At 40.3% G+C, this 11,295-nt stretch overlaps 1 protein-coding gene across 3 annotated transcripts in view; it reads left to right on the top strand.

Moving 5' to 3' along the window:
- Positions 1–10,435, top strand: part of LOC110558027 (signal-regulatory protein beta-1-like) — a 35,594-nt gene extending 25,159 nt beyond the window's left edge. For all 3 annotated transcript variants that reach the window (XM_021652734.2, XM_060385748.1, XM_060385747.1), the window contains exons 3-6: positions 1,093–1,410; positions 1,845–2,159; positions 8,376–8,490; positions 9,078–10,435. In XM_021652734.2, coding sequence (XP_021508409.1) covers positions 1,093–1,410; positions 1,845–2,159; positions 8,376–8,488 — 746 coding nt within the window. In that variant the 3' untranslated portion in view covers positions 8,489–8,490; positions 9,078–10,435. The remainder of the gene's footprint in view (positions 1–1,092; positions 1,411–1,844; positions 2,160–8,375; positions 8,491–9,077) is intronic.
- The last annotated feature ends 860 nt before the right edge of the window (positions 10,436–11,295 follow it).

The following is an 11,295-nucleotide window of genomic DNA, read 5'->3' as shown; positions in this document are numbered from 1 at the left end:
TTTAGACTGTGTAACTTCTCAGCAATCATGCACAATGGTCTTAATCCTACCAAAGCTTCATCACTGGAATCTGCACAGTGAAAGAATGCCTGAAAATTCCTAATAAATAGCAGCTTGCTCTGGCCCTCTCAAACCTGTAGTGTCATCAGGTTTGCTAGAGTTAGATAACTTGACTTCACGTAACACTTGTTTACATTCCTGGTTGGATGGACATTTGAGAAGGAATTACACATGTATAAGCACCAATGTGTAATATTTGTCATGCTTTGCTCATAAGACAGGTGAATTATGGGAACCTCAACATGAGACTTCTACAGTGCAAACTGCATTAATCTCAACAGTCCACACATATGCATGCATATAGGACCAGAGAGTATTTCTGTCTGCTCAGCAGGCTTGCTTCTGTGTCCCTTGAGATTAACAAGTAGGAAATGAAATACCTCTGGCTTTATCAGCAGAAGGTAATCTCTTTGACTTCAGACTGAGCCAACTGAAGCACACATATGAAGATGCAGATTCTTGGGTTCTCAGTTTGAAATTCAGGACTTGGCACAGATTAGACATAATGGCATATGCGTACAAAGAAGGAAAGTAAACGGAATGAGGAAGGGTACTAGCTTTGTGGCACTTCTAGGAGGTATTTTATTTTCTCAGTTATAATAGATATCAATTTAGAAATACTTACCATAGGTTGTCTAGCTTTCAAGAGAAGGCAGGCAGGAATATAAAATATAAAATAATGTGGTAATTGCATTTCCTGGCAAGGCCTTGAACTTTAATTTCCCTGGCTCTTCCTCATTTTCTCCTGGGAGTGTGTGCTAAATTTTGCAGACACAGAACAAGGGATACCACAGGAGGAACAGGAAAAAACAAGAAAACACATTGAGGAGCATGAGCACTTACTTTCTTGGTTAGGACACAAGCATGACATGGGTAAAGAGCAGGTTCTTAGTGTGGTTGAAGCTCTGGAATTGATCCCAAGCACACAGCAAACCATGATGGTGGTTATATTATCTAGGAAGGTTCTTCACAATGTTATGTCCTCAGTGGAGGCCATCACAGTCTCATCCTTGTCTACATGCTAATTTACAGCAAAGCCGTCTCCTCCTGTGGTCTCAGGACCTGTAGCCCGAGGTCTACCTCATCAGACAGTGACCTTTACATGCAAGTCTCATGGATTCTTCCCTCGGGATATCATACTGAAGTGGTTCAAAAGCAGAAAAGAGCTCTCTCACTTCAAAACTACTGTGGACACCAAAGGAGAAGGAGTCTTCTACAATGTCTCCAGCACTGCCCAAGTTGTGCTGGGACCTGAGGATGTTCATTCTCAGATCATCTGTGAGGTGGCCCATGTCACCTTGCAAGGAAGCTCTCTCTGTGGGACTGCCAGCTTGTCTGACATCATCCGAGGTAGGTATGTCTGAATCACAGCTCAAACTCATATCTGGTTATAATGATTTGTCCACAGATCTCAGCACATATTCATGTGCTCCACACAGGAGGGATAAAAGATTATGATCAGCACAGGAAGGAAATTTTATTTCTTTTAACAGAAGAAATGCAAGCTATATTAATTTTGAGCCCCACAGCTCATGCACAGCATTTTCAGGCATTTATTTCTTTCCCACTGTACACTGGAGTTTTTCTTATTAATTTCACTTAATAGGGTCCACACACATCACTGCCTAAGCTCCGGGTTTGGGAGCTATGCTTAGTGGCAGCTCTACTCTGGAACAAACACTCTATCCCATGATGCATTTGTAATGGGGGTGGGTCCTCAGGCCTCCAGACTCTTTCCTCTGCCTCAGTTCCATTTGCCTAGGCTTCTGCTTGTGCTTTTTCAGTTCCACCCACCCTGGAGGTCACTCAGCATCCAACAGTGATATTGAATCTGATAATTGTCACCTGTCAAGTAAAGAACTTCTATCCTTCGAACCTTCAGTTGATCTGGATAAAGAACGGAAATATGTCTCAGCCAGATGTGGCTTCTAAACTCACAGTAAACAAGGATGGAACCTACACATGGACCAGCTGGCTCTTGGTGAACACACATGTTGATGAGGAGGACATGGTACTCACATGCCTTGTTGAGCATGATGGACAGCCAGCAGTCATGAAATCCCATACTGTGGTGGTCAGTGCACATCAGAGGGAGCAAGGTACTGGCCTCATGTCTGGTGAGGTCTCCATTCCACCTCCTTGGCTGTGTGATATATGGCCAAGTAGATCAAATTTGTGATGAGAAATAGCACAAGATTATGTACCATTGTGTACCCCTAAAAGTCTGTTCTTAACTCCAGTAGCTGAGATTGTGATCTTGAAGGCATTTAGGCTTGTGTTAGTTGCTGTTGCATAGGTGCACACAAAACAACTTAGGTCAGGAACAACTATATTTTCCCAACAATGATCTTAAAAGTTTGTATTTTGAGTTTTTCAAAATAACCTTTTTTTTCTCTTTATTTTTTCTTCCCCCCATAAGCCCCTCCCTCCTCCCCCTCCTGATCCCACCCTACCTCCTCTTTCTGCATGCATGCTCCTCCCCACGTCCACTGATAGTGGAGGTTCTCCTCTCTTTCCTTCTGATCTTAGTGTATCATATCACATCAGGAATGGCTGCATTGTCTTCTTCTGTGGCCTGGTAAGGCTGCTCCCCCCCTAGGGGGAGGTGATCAAAGAGCAGGCCAATCAGTTTATGTCAGAGGCAGTCCCTCTTCCCATCACTATGTAAGCCACTTGAACACTAAACTGCCATGGGCTACATCTGTGCAGGGGTTCTAGGTTATCTCCATGAATAGTCCTTGGTTGGAGTATAAGTCTTTGGGAAGTTCCCTGTGTTCAAATTTTCTTGTTCTGTTGCTCTCCTTGTGGAGTTCCTGTCCTCTCCAGCTCTTGCTATTCCTACTTCTTACATAAAATTCCATTCATTCTGCCAGCCAGTTGGCCATCAAGCACAGCAACAGTTTTGATAGTCTGCAGGGCAGAGGCTTTCAGATGCTTTCAGATGCTTTCTGTGGCAGGTTCCTAGGTTGTTTCCTGTTTTCTTCTTCTCGCTTTCAGAGGCCCTCTGTAGCAGGTTCCTAGGTTGTTTCCTGTTTTCTTCTTCTTCTGATGTCCATCCTCTTTGCCTTTCAGGATGGGGATTGAGCATTTTAGTTAGGGTCCTCTCTTTTGCTTAATTTGTTTAGATGTACCAATTTTAGTGGGATTATCCTATGTTGTATGTTTATACGAGCGAGTAAATACCGTGTGTGTCTTTTTGCTTCTGGTACAACTCAATCAGGATGATCCTTTCCACGTCCCACCATTTACCTGCAAATTTCATGATTTCCTTATTTTTCATTGCTGAGTAATACTCCATTATATAGATGCACTACAATTTCTGCATCCATTCTTCAGTTGAGAGGCATCTGAGCTGTTTCCAGCTTTTGGCTATTACAAATAAAGCTGCTATAAACATGGTTGAGCAAATGTCCTTTTTGTGTACTTGAGCCTCTTTTGGATATATGCCTAGGAGTGGTATGGCTGGATCTTGAGGAAGCACTATTCCTAGTTGTCTGAGAAAGTGCCAGATTGATTTCCAGAGTGGTTGTACAAGTTTACATTCCCACCAGCAGTGGAGAAGGGTTCCCCTTTCTCCACAACCTCTCCAGAATGTGTTGTCACTTGAGTTTTTGATCTTGGCCATTCTCATGGGTGTAAGGTGAAATCTCAGGGTAGTTTTGATTTGCATTTCCCTAATGGCTGATGAAGTCGAGCATTTCTTTAAATGCTTCTCTGCCATTCGATATTCCTCTACAGAGAGTTCTCTGTTTAGCTCTGTTCCCCATTTTTTCAGTGGATTACTTGGTTTGCTGCTTTTCAGCTTCTTTAGTACTTTATATATACTGGATATGAGTCCTCAATTAGATAAAGGGTTGGTGAAGATTCTTTCCCAATCTTTAGGCAGTCGCTTTGTTTTGATGATGGTGTCCTTTGCTTTGCAGAAACTTTTCAGTTTCATGAAGTCCCATTTATTGATTGTTGCTCTTAGAGCCTGTGTTGTTGGTGTTCTGTTCAGGAAGTTTTCTCCTGTACCAATGAGTTCTAGGGTATTCCCCACTTTTTTTCTATGTGATTTAATGTGTCTGGTTTCATGTTGAGGTCTTTGATCCACCTGGACTTCAGTTTTGTGCAGGGTGACAAGTATGGATCTATTTTCATTTTTCTACATGTAGACATCCAGTTGGACCAGCACCATTTGTTGAAGATGCTATCTTTTTTCCATTGTATGATTTTGGCGTCTTTGTCAAAGATCAGGTGTCCATAAGTGTGTGCATTTATTTCTGGGTCCTCTGTTCGGTTCCATTGATCCACCATTCTGTTTCTATGCCAGTACCATGCAGTTTTTTTTAAAACTGTTGCTCTATAGTACAACTTAAAATCAGGGATGGAGATACCTCCAGAAGATCTTTTATTGTAGAGGATTGTTTTAGCAATTCTGTTTTTCTTGTTATTCCATATGAAGTTGAGAATTTTTCTTTCCAGGTCTGTAAAGAATTGTGTTGGTAATTTGATGGGCATTGCATTAAATCTGTAGATTGCCTTTGGTAAGATGGCCATTTTTACTATGTTAATCCTGCCAAGCCATGTGCATGGGAGATCTTTCTATCTTCTGATATCTTCTTCTAATTCTTTCTTCAGAGACTTGAAATTTTTTTCATACAAGTCTTTGACTTCCTTGGTTAGGGTTACTCCGAGGTACCTTATGTCATTTGTGGCTATTGTGAAGGGTGTTGTTTCCTTAATTTCTTTCTCAGCCCTTTTGTCTTTTGTATACAGGAGGGCTACTGATTTTTTTGAGTTAATTTTGTATCAGGCCACTTTGCTGAAGGTGTTTATCAGCTGTAGGAGTTCCCTGGTAGAGTTTTTGGGGTCACTCATGTACACTATCATATCATCTGCAAATAGTGAGAATTTGAGTTCTTCTTTTCCAATCTGTATCCCCTTGATCTACTTCAACTGTCTTATTGCTCTAGCAAGGACTTCCAGCACTATGTTGAAGAGATATGGAGAGAGTGGGCAGCCTTGTCTTGTCCCTGATTTTAGTGGGATTGCTTTAAGTTTCTCTCCGTTTAGTTTGATGTTGGCTATAGGCTTGCTGTATATTGCCTTTACTATGTGTAGGTATGTGCCTTGTATCCCTGATCTCTCCAATACTTTAAATGTGAATGGATGTTGGATTTTGTCAAATGCTTTTTCAGCATCTAGGGAGATTATCATGTGGTTTTTTTCTTTCAGTTTGTTAATATGGTGGATCACATTGATGGATTTCCGTATATTGAACCACCCCTGCATACCTGGGATGAAGCCTACTTGGTCATAATAGATGATATCTTTGATGTGTTCTTATATTCGGTTTGAGTATTTTTGCATCAATGTTCATAAGGGAGATTGGCCTTAAACCCTCTTTCTTTGTTGGGTCTTTGTGTGGTTTACGTACCAAGGAGACTGTGCCTTCATAGAATGAGTTTGGTAATGTTCCTTCTGGTTCTGTTAGGCATATATCCAAAAGAGGCTCAAGTACACAATAAGGACATTTGCTCAACCATGTTTAAAGCAGCTTTATTTGTAATAGCCAGAAGCTGGAAAAACCCAGATGCCCCTCAACTGAAGAATGGATGCAGAAATTGTGGTACATCTACACAATGGAATATTACTCAGCAATGAAAAATAAGGAAATCATGAAATTTGTATGTTAATGGTGGGACCTAGAAAGGATCATCCTGAGTGAGCTGTCCCAGAAGCAGAAAGACACACACGGTATATACTCACTCATATAGACATAACATAGTATACACCTACTAAAAACTGTACATCTAAAGAAATGAAGCAAGAGAGAGGACCCTGACTAAAATGCTCAATCCCCATCCTGAAAGGCAAAGAGTCTGGACATCAGATGAAGAAAACATGAATAAACCTAGGAATCTGCCACAGAGAGCCTCTGAAAGCCTCTGCCCTGCAGACAATCAAAGCAGACACTGAGACTTATTGCCAACTGTTGGACAGAGTGCATGGAATCTTATGTAAGAAGTGGGAAATAGTAAGATCTGGAGAGGACAGGAATTCCACAAGGAGAGCAACAGAACAAGAAAATTTGAACACAGGGAACTTCCCAGAGACTCATACTCTAACCAAGGACTATTCATGGAGATAACCTAGAAACCCTGCACAGATGTAGCACATGATAGTTCAGTCTCCAAGTGGGTTACATAGTAAAGGGAAGAGGGACTGCCTCTGACATAATCTGATTGGCCTGCTCTTTGATCACCTCCCTCTGAGGGGGGAGCAGCCTCTCCTATCAGTGGACTTGGGGAGGGGCATGCATGAGGAAGGGGGAGGGAGGGTGGGATTGGAGTTGAGGAGGGAGGGGCTTATGGGGGGATACAAAATTAATAAAGTGAAATTAATAGTAAAAATAATTTTAAAATAAAAGAAAGAAATCTACCCCAATGTGTTAAAACGATGAATTTAATTTTCTTCAATGTTTATAAAAAGACATTAGTCATCTGATATTGGACATATTGTTGAATGTGGTTTGTTATAGAGAATTTTATCCTTTATATCTGAGTTTTCGAACTTCTACTATAGAAATTCTCAAAGGATTTGTTTGTCATTTTTAGTCTGCGGTCTATGATTATATTCTTGTCTCAGTGTTGATATGGATAACTTGTTTTTTCTCTTATATTCCATTAGTCATTTAGTCATTAGAGAGGCATTGTGCACAAATGGTGGGAAACAGAGTTCAGAGAAACCATACCACAGCCTTTGAAAAAGGATAGGAAAAAAATAAAAAAAATAAAAATTGTTTTTTCATGGCCAGGCCTCAGATGTAACTGAACTTAACTGCAGCTCTGCTATCAGGAACAAAGCTTGGGACACAATTCTGGGAAGGAGAAGGACAGTATCTCATTAAGGGAATAATTATTCCACCTATTTATTTGTCATGACTTAGAGTTAAATTGCCTTCTTAGGACTTAAGATAGAGATTCTATTTTCTTGATGTGAAGTGTTAGTGCATGGGCCTTTATTGCTATTCTAAAGATATCATAGTTTTCATTCTTTTGCTCCTAGTTTATTTTGATCCTGTTGGTTTCCTTGAAAAGGTAGGCAATCAATTTCAATGCTTGCTGCAAAAATAATTACATTTCTGTGTATAACTATTATCTGCTGGTTTAAGGTAAACAGTTATACCCCAGGCCCTCTGATCTTTCATGTTGGGATCTTCAATTCCATCCAATCTATTAATTAAATTTCAAATTCTTCAATTTGAGAGTACTGTTCAGACCATTCTTTCATATTAGAATTCCAAAGAAGTACCCTTTAAAGTGGCTGAAGAAAGGCAGGCCATTCTGCAGTACTGTGGATATCAGCACAGGTGTGAAACACCTGGTTTAGAAAAGGAAGACGTGATCACAGTATTGCTCCAATAAAAGACATCATAGGTACTCAGAGAGCTGGAGGATAGAATGGTCATTAATAATTCTTTTAAACTGAAGAGATTGGAGGAGATAATAGAATTCTTATCTCAAATCAGCTGAATAAAGTTGGGTGTCTGCTTATTCCTAAGGACCCTTCAAGAGCATTTTATTCTTGTTTTATCGTGAGGCTTTCTTCATTCCCGAGAATTTAGAATTTTTTAGAATGAATTTTCTCTAAAGGAGGAAGAGAATCCATTCTCTTACTCACAATTTTTCTGTTTTATGTGTATTTCCTGTTCACAGCTATGGCTGGGCTATTGAGAGATTGATCATTTCTGTGAAAGACACTGGACACTGTCTCAGGGATCATCCTAAATTGCAGTATCAAGGAGCATCTCTTGATCCCACTAACCTTGTGACCCCTCCATAGTGTACAGTTATCCCTGCAAAGTGGGAATAATAATCCCTGACAAATATTCTGAAAAGCAAGATTTATTTATTTATTTATTTACTTACTTACTTATTTATTTACTGTATACATGAATGCTCTATCTGTAACCTTCATGCCAGAAGATGACACCAGATCTCACTATAGATTATCGTGACCCAGAATGTGGTTGCTGGGAATTGAACTCAGGACCTCTGGAAGAGCAGCCAGTGCCATGTGACACTGATCACAAATTCTTACACACTTTTTCTCAGGAGAAGTTGGAGACATGAGCAGTGGCCAATGGAGAAATAGAAACCTTATTACCATCTCTTTTCATTTGACATTATGCTTTGAACTGGTCGAGAAAACACAGTCAAAATCCTCAGAACTTTGATGTGCTTAGAGGTCCATTGAGCAGCCAAGAGAAGATCAGTGATGATGAGCTCCATGTGACCTTTCTAATGGTTCCTTCTACTTTTTGATTTCAGAATTGAAGACTTCAGATTCTGCTAAAGTCCTTGTAGCTGTATTCTTTGGACACAAACTGCTGCTGGTAATTGGGGTCTTTGCTGTGGACAGGTACAAGAAGCAGAAGGCTTGATGGTAAGTTGGAAGGGATACAGGTGCATTCAATAATTTTCTGTTTCTGTGATAAAATTCAATGACTACAACAACTTAAAAAAGAAAAGAGTTTATTTGACTGTTTACTGTTCCAGAGGCATATGAGTCCATCATGCTAGGGAGTAATGGCTGCCAGGATAGATATTAAGTTCTCCCATTCTTAGACAAAAGCATAAAGCAGATTGAACAAACTGGAAGTAGCAAAAAGCTTTTAATCCTGAGGCTCACTTTCTATGACATAATTCCTTTAGTTAGGCTATACCACCTAAATATAGGGAATGGTTGGTCCTTATTCAAATCACCAGTTAGATATCTGTGTACCAATGAACATAGAAATGGCAGGATCAGTAGGAGGGTCATGTCATTTATCTGTGATAATGGCTTGTTTCTGAGGCCATCAAGAATCTTGTGGAACCTTTTAATATATCCGTACCTGACAGGCAGTGTGTACATACTGCAGAATGGCTCAGTCAAGGATCAAAAAAAAGTGCCCAAAGAGACTAAGAGGATGTGAGGGAAATGGGCTCTGACTAGAATATGGTTTACTGCCTTCAATATTCTTCTTACAGGTTACTACAGTAAGTGGAAGACAAGGAGTTCATGGGAAACATCAGTCTAAATTTATGGGACAGAATTTAGACATTTCAGATGGCTCTAATAATTACTGTTCCTGCTTTGGCCTCTCTGTGACCATGAAGAACAGACTCAGAAGACTGTATGATAGAGGAGATAGGCTGAGATGACATTTTTATGACATGGGCATCTCATCCACTTAGGACAGGAATGCTAAGGGGAGATATGTACCATGGACCCTGGAGCACTAAGATAATATGTAAGTGATGAAGAGAATATTGAATGAGAGGATTCTCCACAGCTCTTCCCTGCATCCTCTATAACACTGGAACCCTGAGTATGTGCCATAGAGGTTCAGTCTAGAAGAAGAAGCTGGTGAGAAGCCATGGAAGACTGCTTCTAATGACTCACTTACAAGGACAACCCCAACACAGAATTTCTTTTTGTCCCTCTGCATCTGCATTGTTATCCCAGGGCTTTGATGCTGTGTGCATATTGGATTCTATTCTTGGAGTACTTATTGTCATTATTAAAATAATTTGAAATAGACTTGATGTTCAAGGATAATCTATCCTGGTGCAAAGAAAAATTCTCAGTACAGGCAAAGTGTAAATCTCAGCAACCTCATGGAAAAGAAGGACCTTGGAGGATAAAAGGGGAAAGCAGTCATGCTGTTTCAGAAAGCATGGATGTGTGACCTCAGAAAGGAAGGTTTAGCCAACTGAACCTCAACATAGCTTGTACAGACCATGCTGGGGTGGGAGAATTCTAGGAAGTTTGGGATAGTGTATCAAGGAATAGGAAAAATTATTTTGATTTCTTTTGTTATTGAGACAGGATCTCACTATGTAGCCTTGACTCTTCTGGCACACACTATTTAGACCAGACTTGCCTTGAACTCATTAAGATTGGCTTGTGTCTTGCCTCTTGCATGCTGGGATTGATTGTGGGCTGCACCATTACTTCTATATAGGAAAAATTATTCTATTTATCCTTTTACTGTAGTGTAAGAGTGTCCTTTGCCTGATGCACCAGTGGAGGACCATGAATGGAGAGGACCTAGATTCCCTGCTGGCTGATTGGTAGCTCAGTCTCCATGTGGATCTCTAAATGAGGGGATCAGGTTCTAACTCTATCATGAACTCAGTTGACTGCTCTCTGATCACTGGCGCCTCTGATGATGCAGCCTTGCCAGGCCACAGAGGAAGAGGATTCAGGCAGTCCTGAAGAGATATGATAATCTGTGGGATGATGGCAATGGTGGAGACCTACTCCTTTTAGTGGACTAGGGGAAGGAGAACAGAGAAAAAGGGAGGAAGGGTGGAACTAGGTGAATTGAGGGAGGGGGCTTCAGTCAGGATATATAATGAATAAACTGTGAAGAAATAATAAAAATAAAAATTATAAAAATGTGTGTCCTTTGCCTGAGTGATTGTCCCTGATGTCTTTACCAAGGTCACAGATTTTGTTTTCTTAATCATCAACTTTTCTTTAATGGGCTTTTATTGATACTCTAACACCACTCTGAAAAGGTTACCCTAAAATCATTTTGGAAACAAAATCATGGATCACAGCCTCCAAACAGTTTTGGTCTTTCTGGCCTTTAGGAAGAACAAGGCTGCAAACAAGCCAGAGGACAATTTTGGCTTCTAGATAAAGATAGAAACTCTTTGAGGTCTGTTTACACTAACTCCTATTCAGTTTCTACCTCTTATTCTTTTCTTTTTTTTCTTCCAGACAGGTTCCACTGTGCAGCATTGTCTGTACCAGGACTCCCTGTATATACCAGGTTGGCCTCAAATTTACAGAGATCCACTTGCCTCTGATTCTCTAGTGCTGAGATTAAAGGTGTGCACCCCCATGACAGGCTCTACTTCTTATCATTTTCACAGATATTTATAAAATGCGTGAAAAACAACATGAGCCCCGCTTCTTCATATGAAATTCCCATTTTGAATGCAGCTGCCTATTTTTAATATGTTAGCTTGGAGTTGACCATCACTGCTCACTTTAGTTCTTGTTTTCTGGTTCTATTCTAGCTCATAAACTCCCAACCTGTTGAGCTATATCATAATTTTAGGAATAAAAATTATTCTCATTTCTATTTTTAATTCTTTATTAATTACACTTTATTCACTTTGTATCCACCCTGTGGTTCCCTCCATCCTGCCTTTCCAATCCCTCCCTTCCTCCACCCTCTGCATGCATGTCCCT

This window comes from Meriones unguiculatus, chromosome 6 (genome assembly GCF_030254825.1).
Source record: "Meriones unguiculatus strain TT.TT164.6M chromosome 6, Bangor_MerUng_6.1, whole genome shotgun sequence".
NCBI lineage: Eukaryota > Metazoa > Chordata > Mammalia > Rodentia > Muridae > Meriones > Meriones unguiculatus.
The sequence above is the reverse complement of the archived record's forward strand: the minus strand, read 5'-3'. Positions and strand labels throughout refer to the sequence as shown.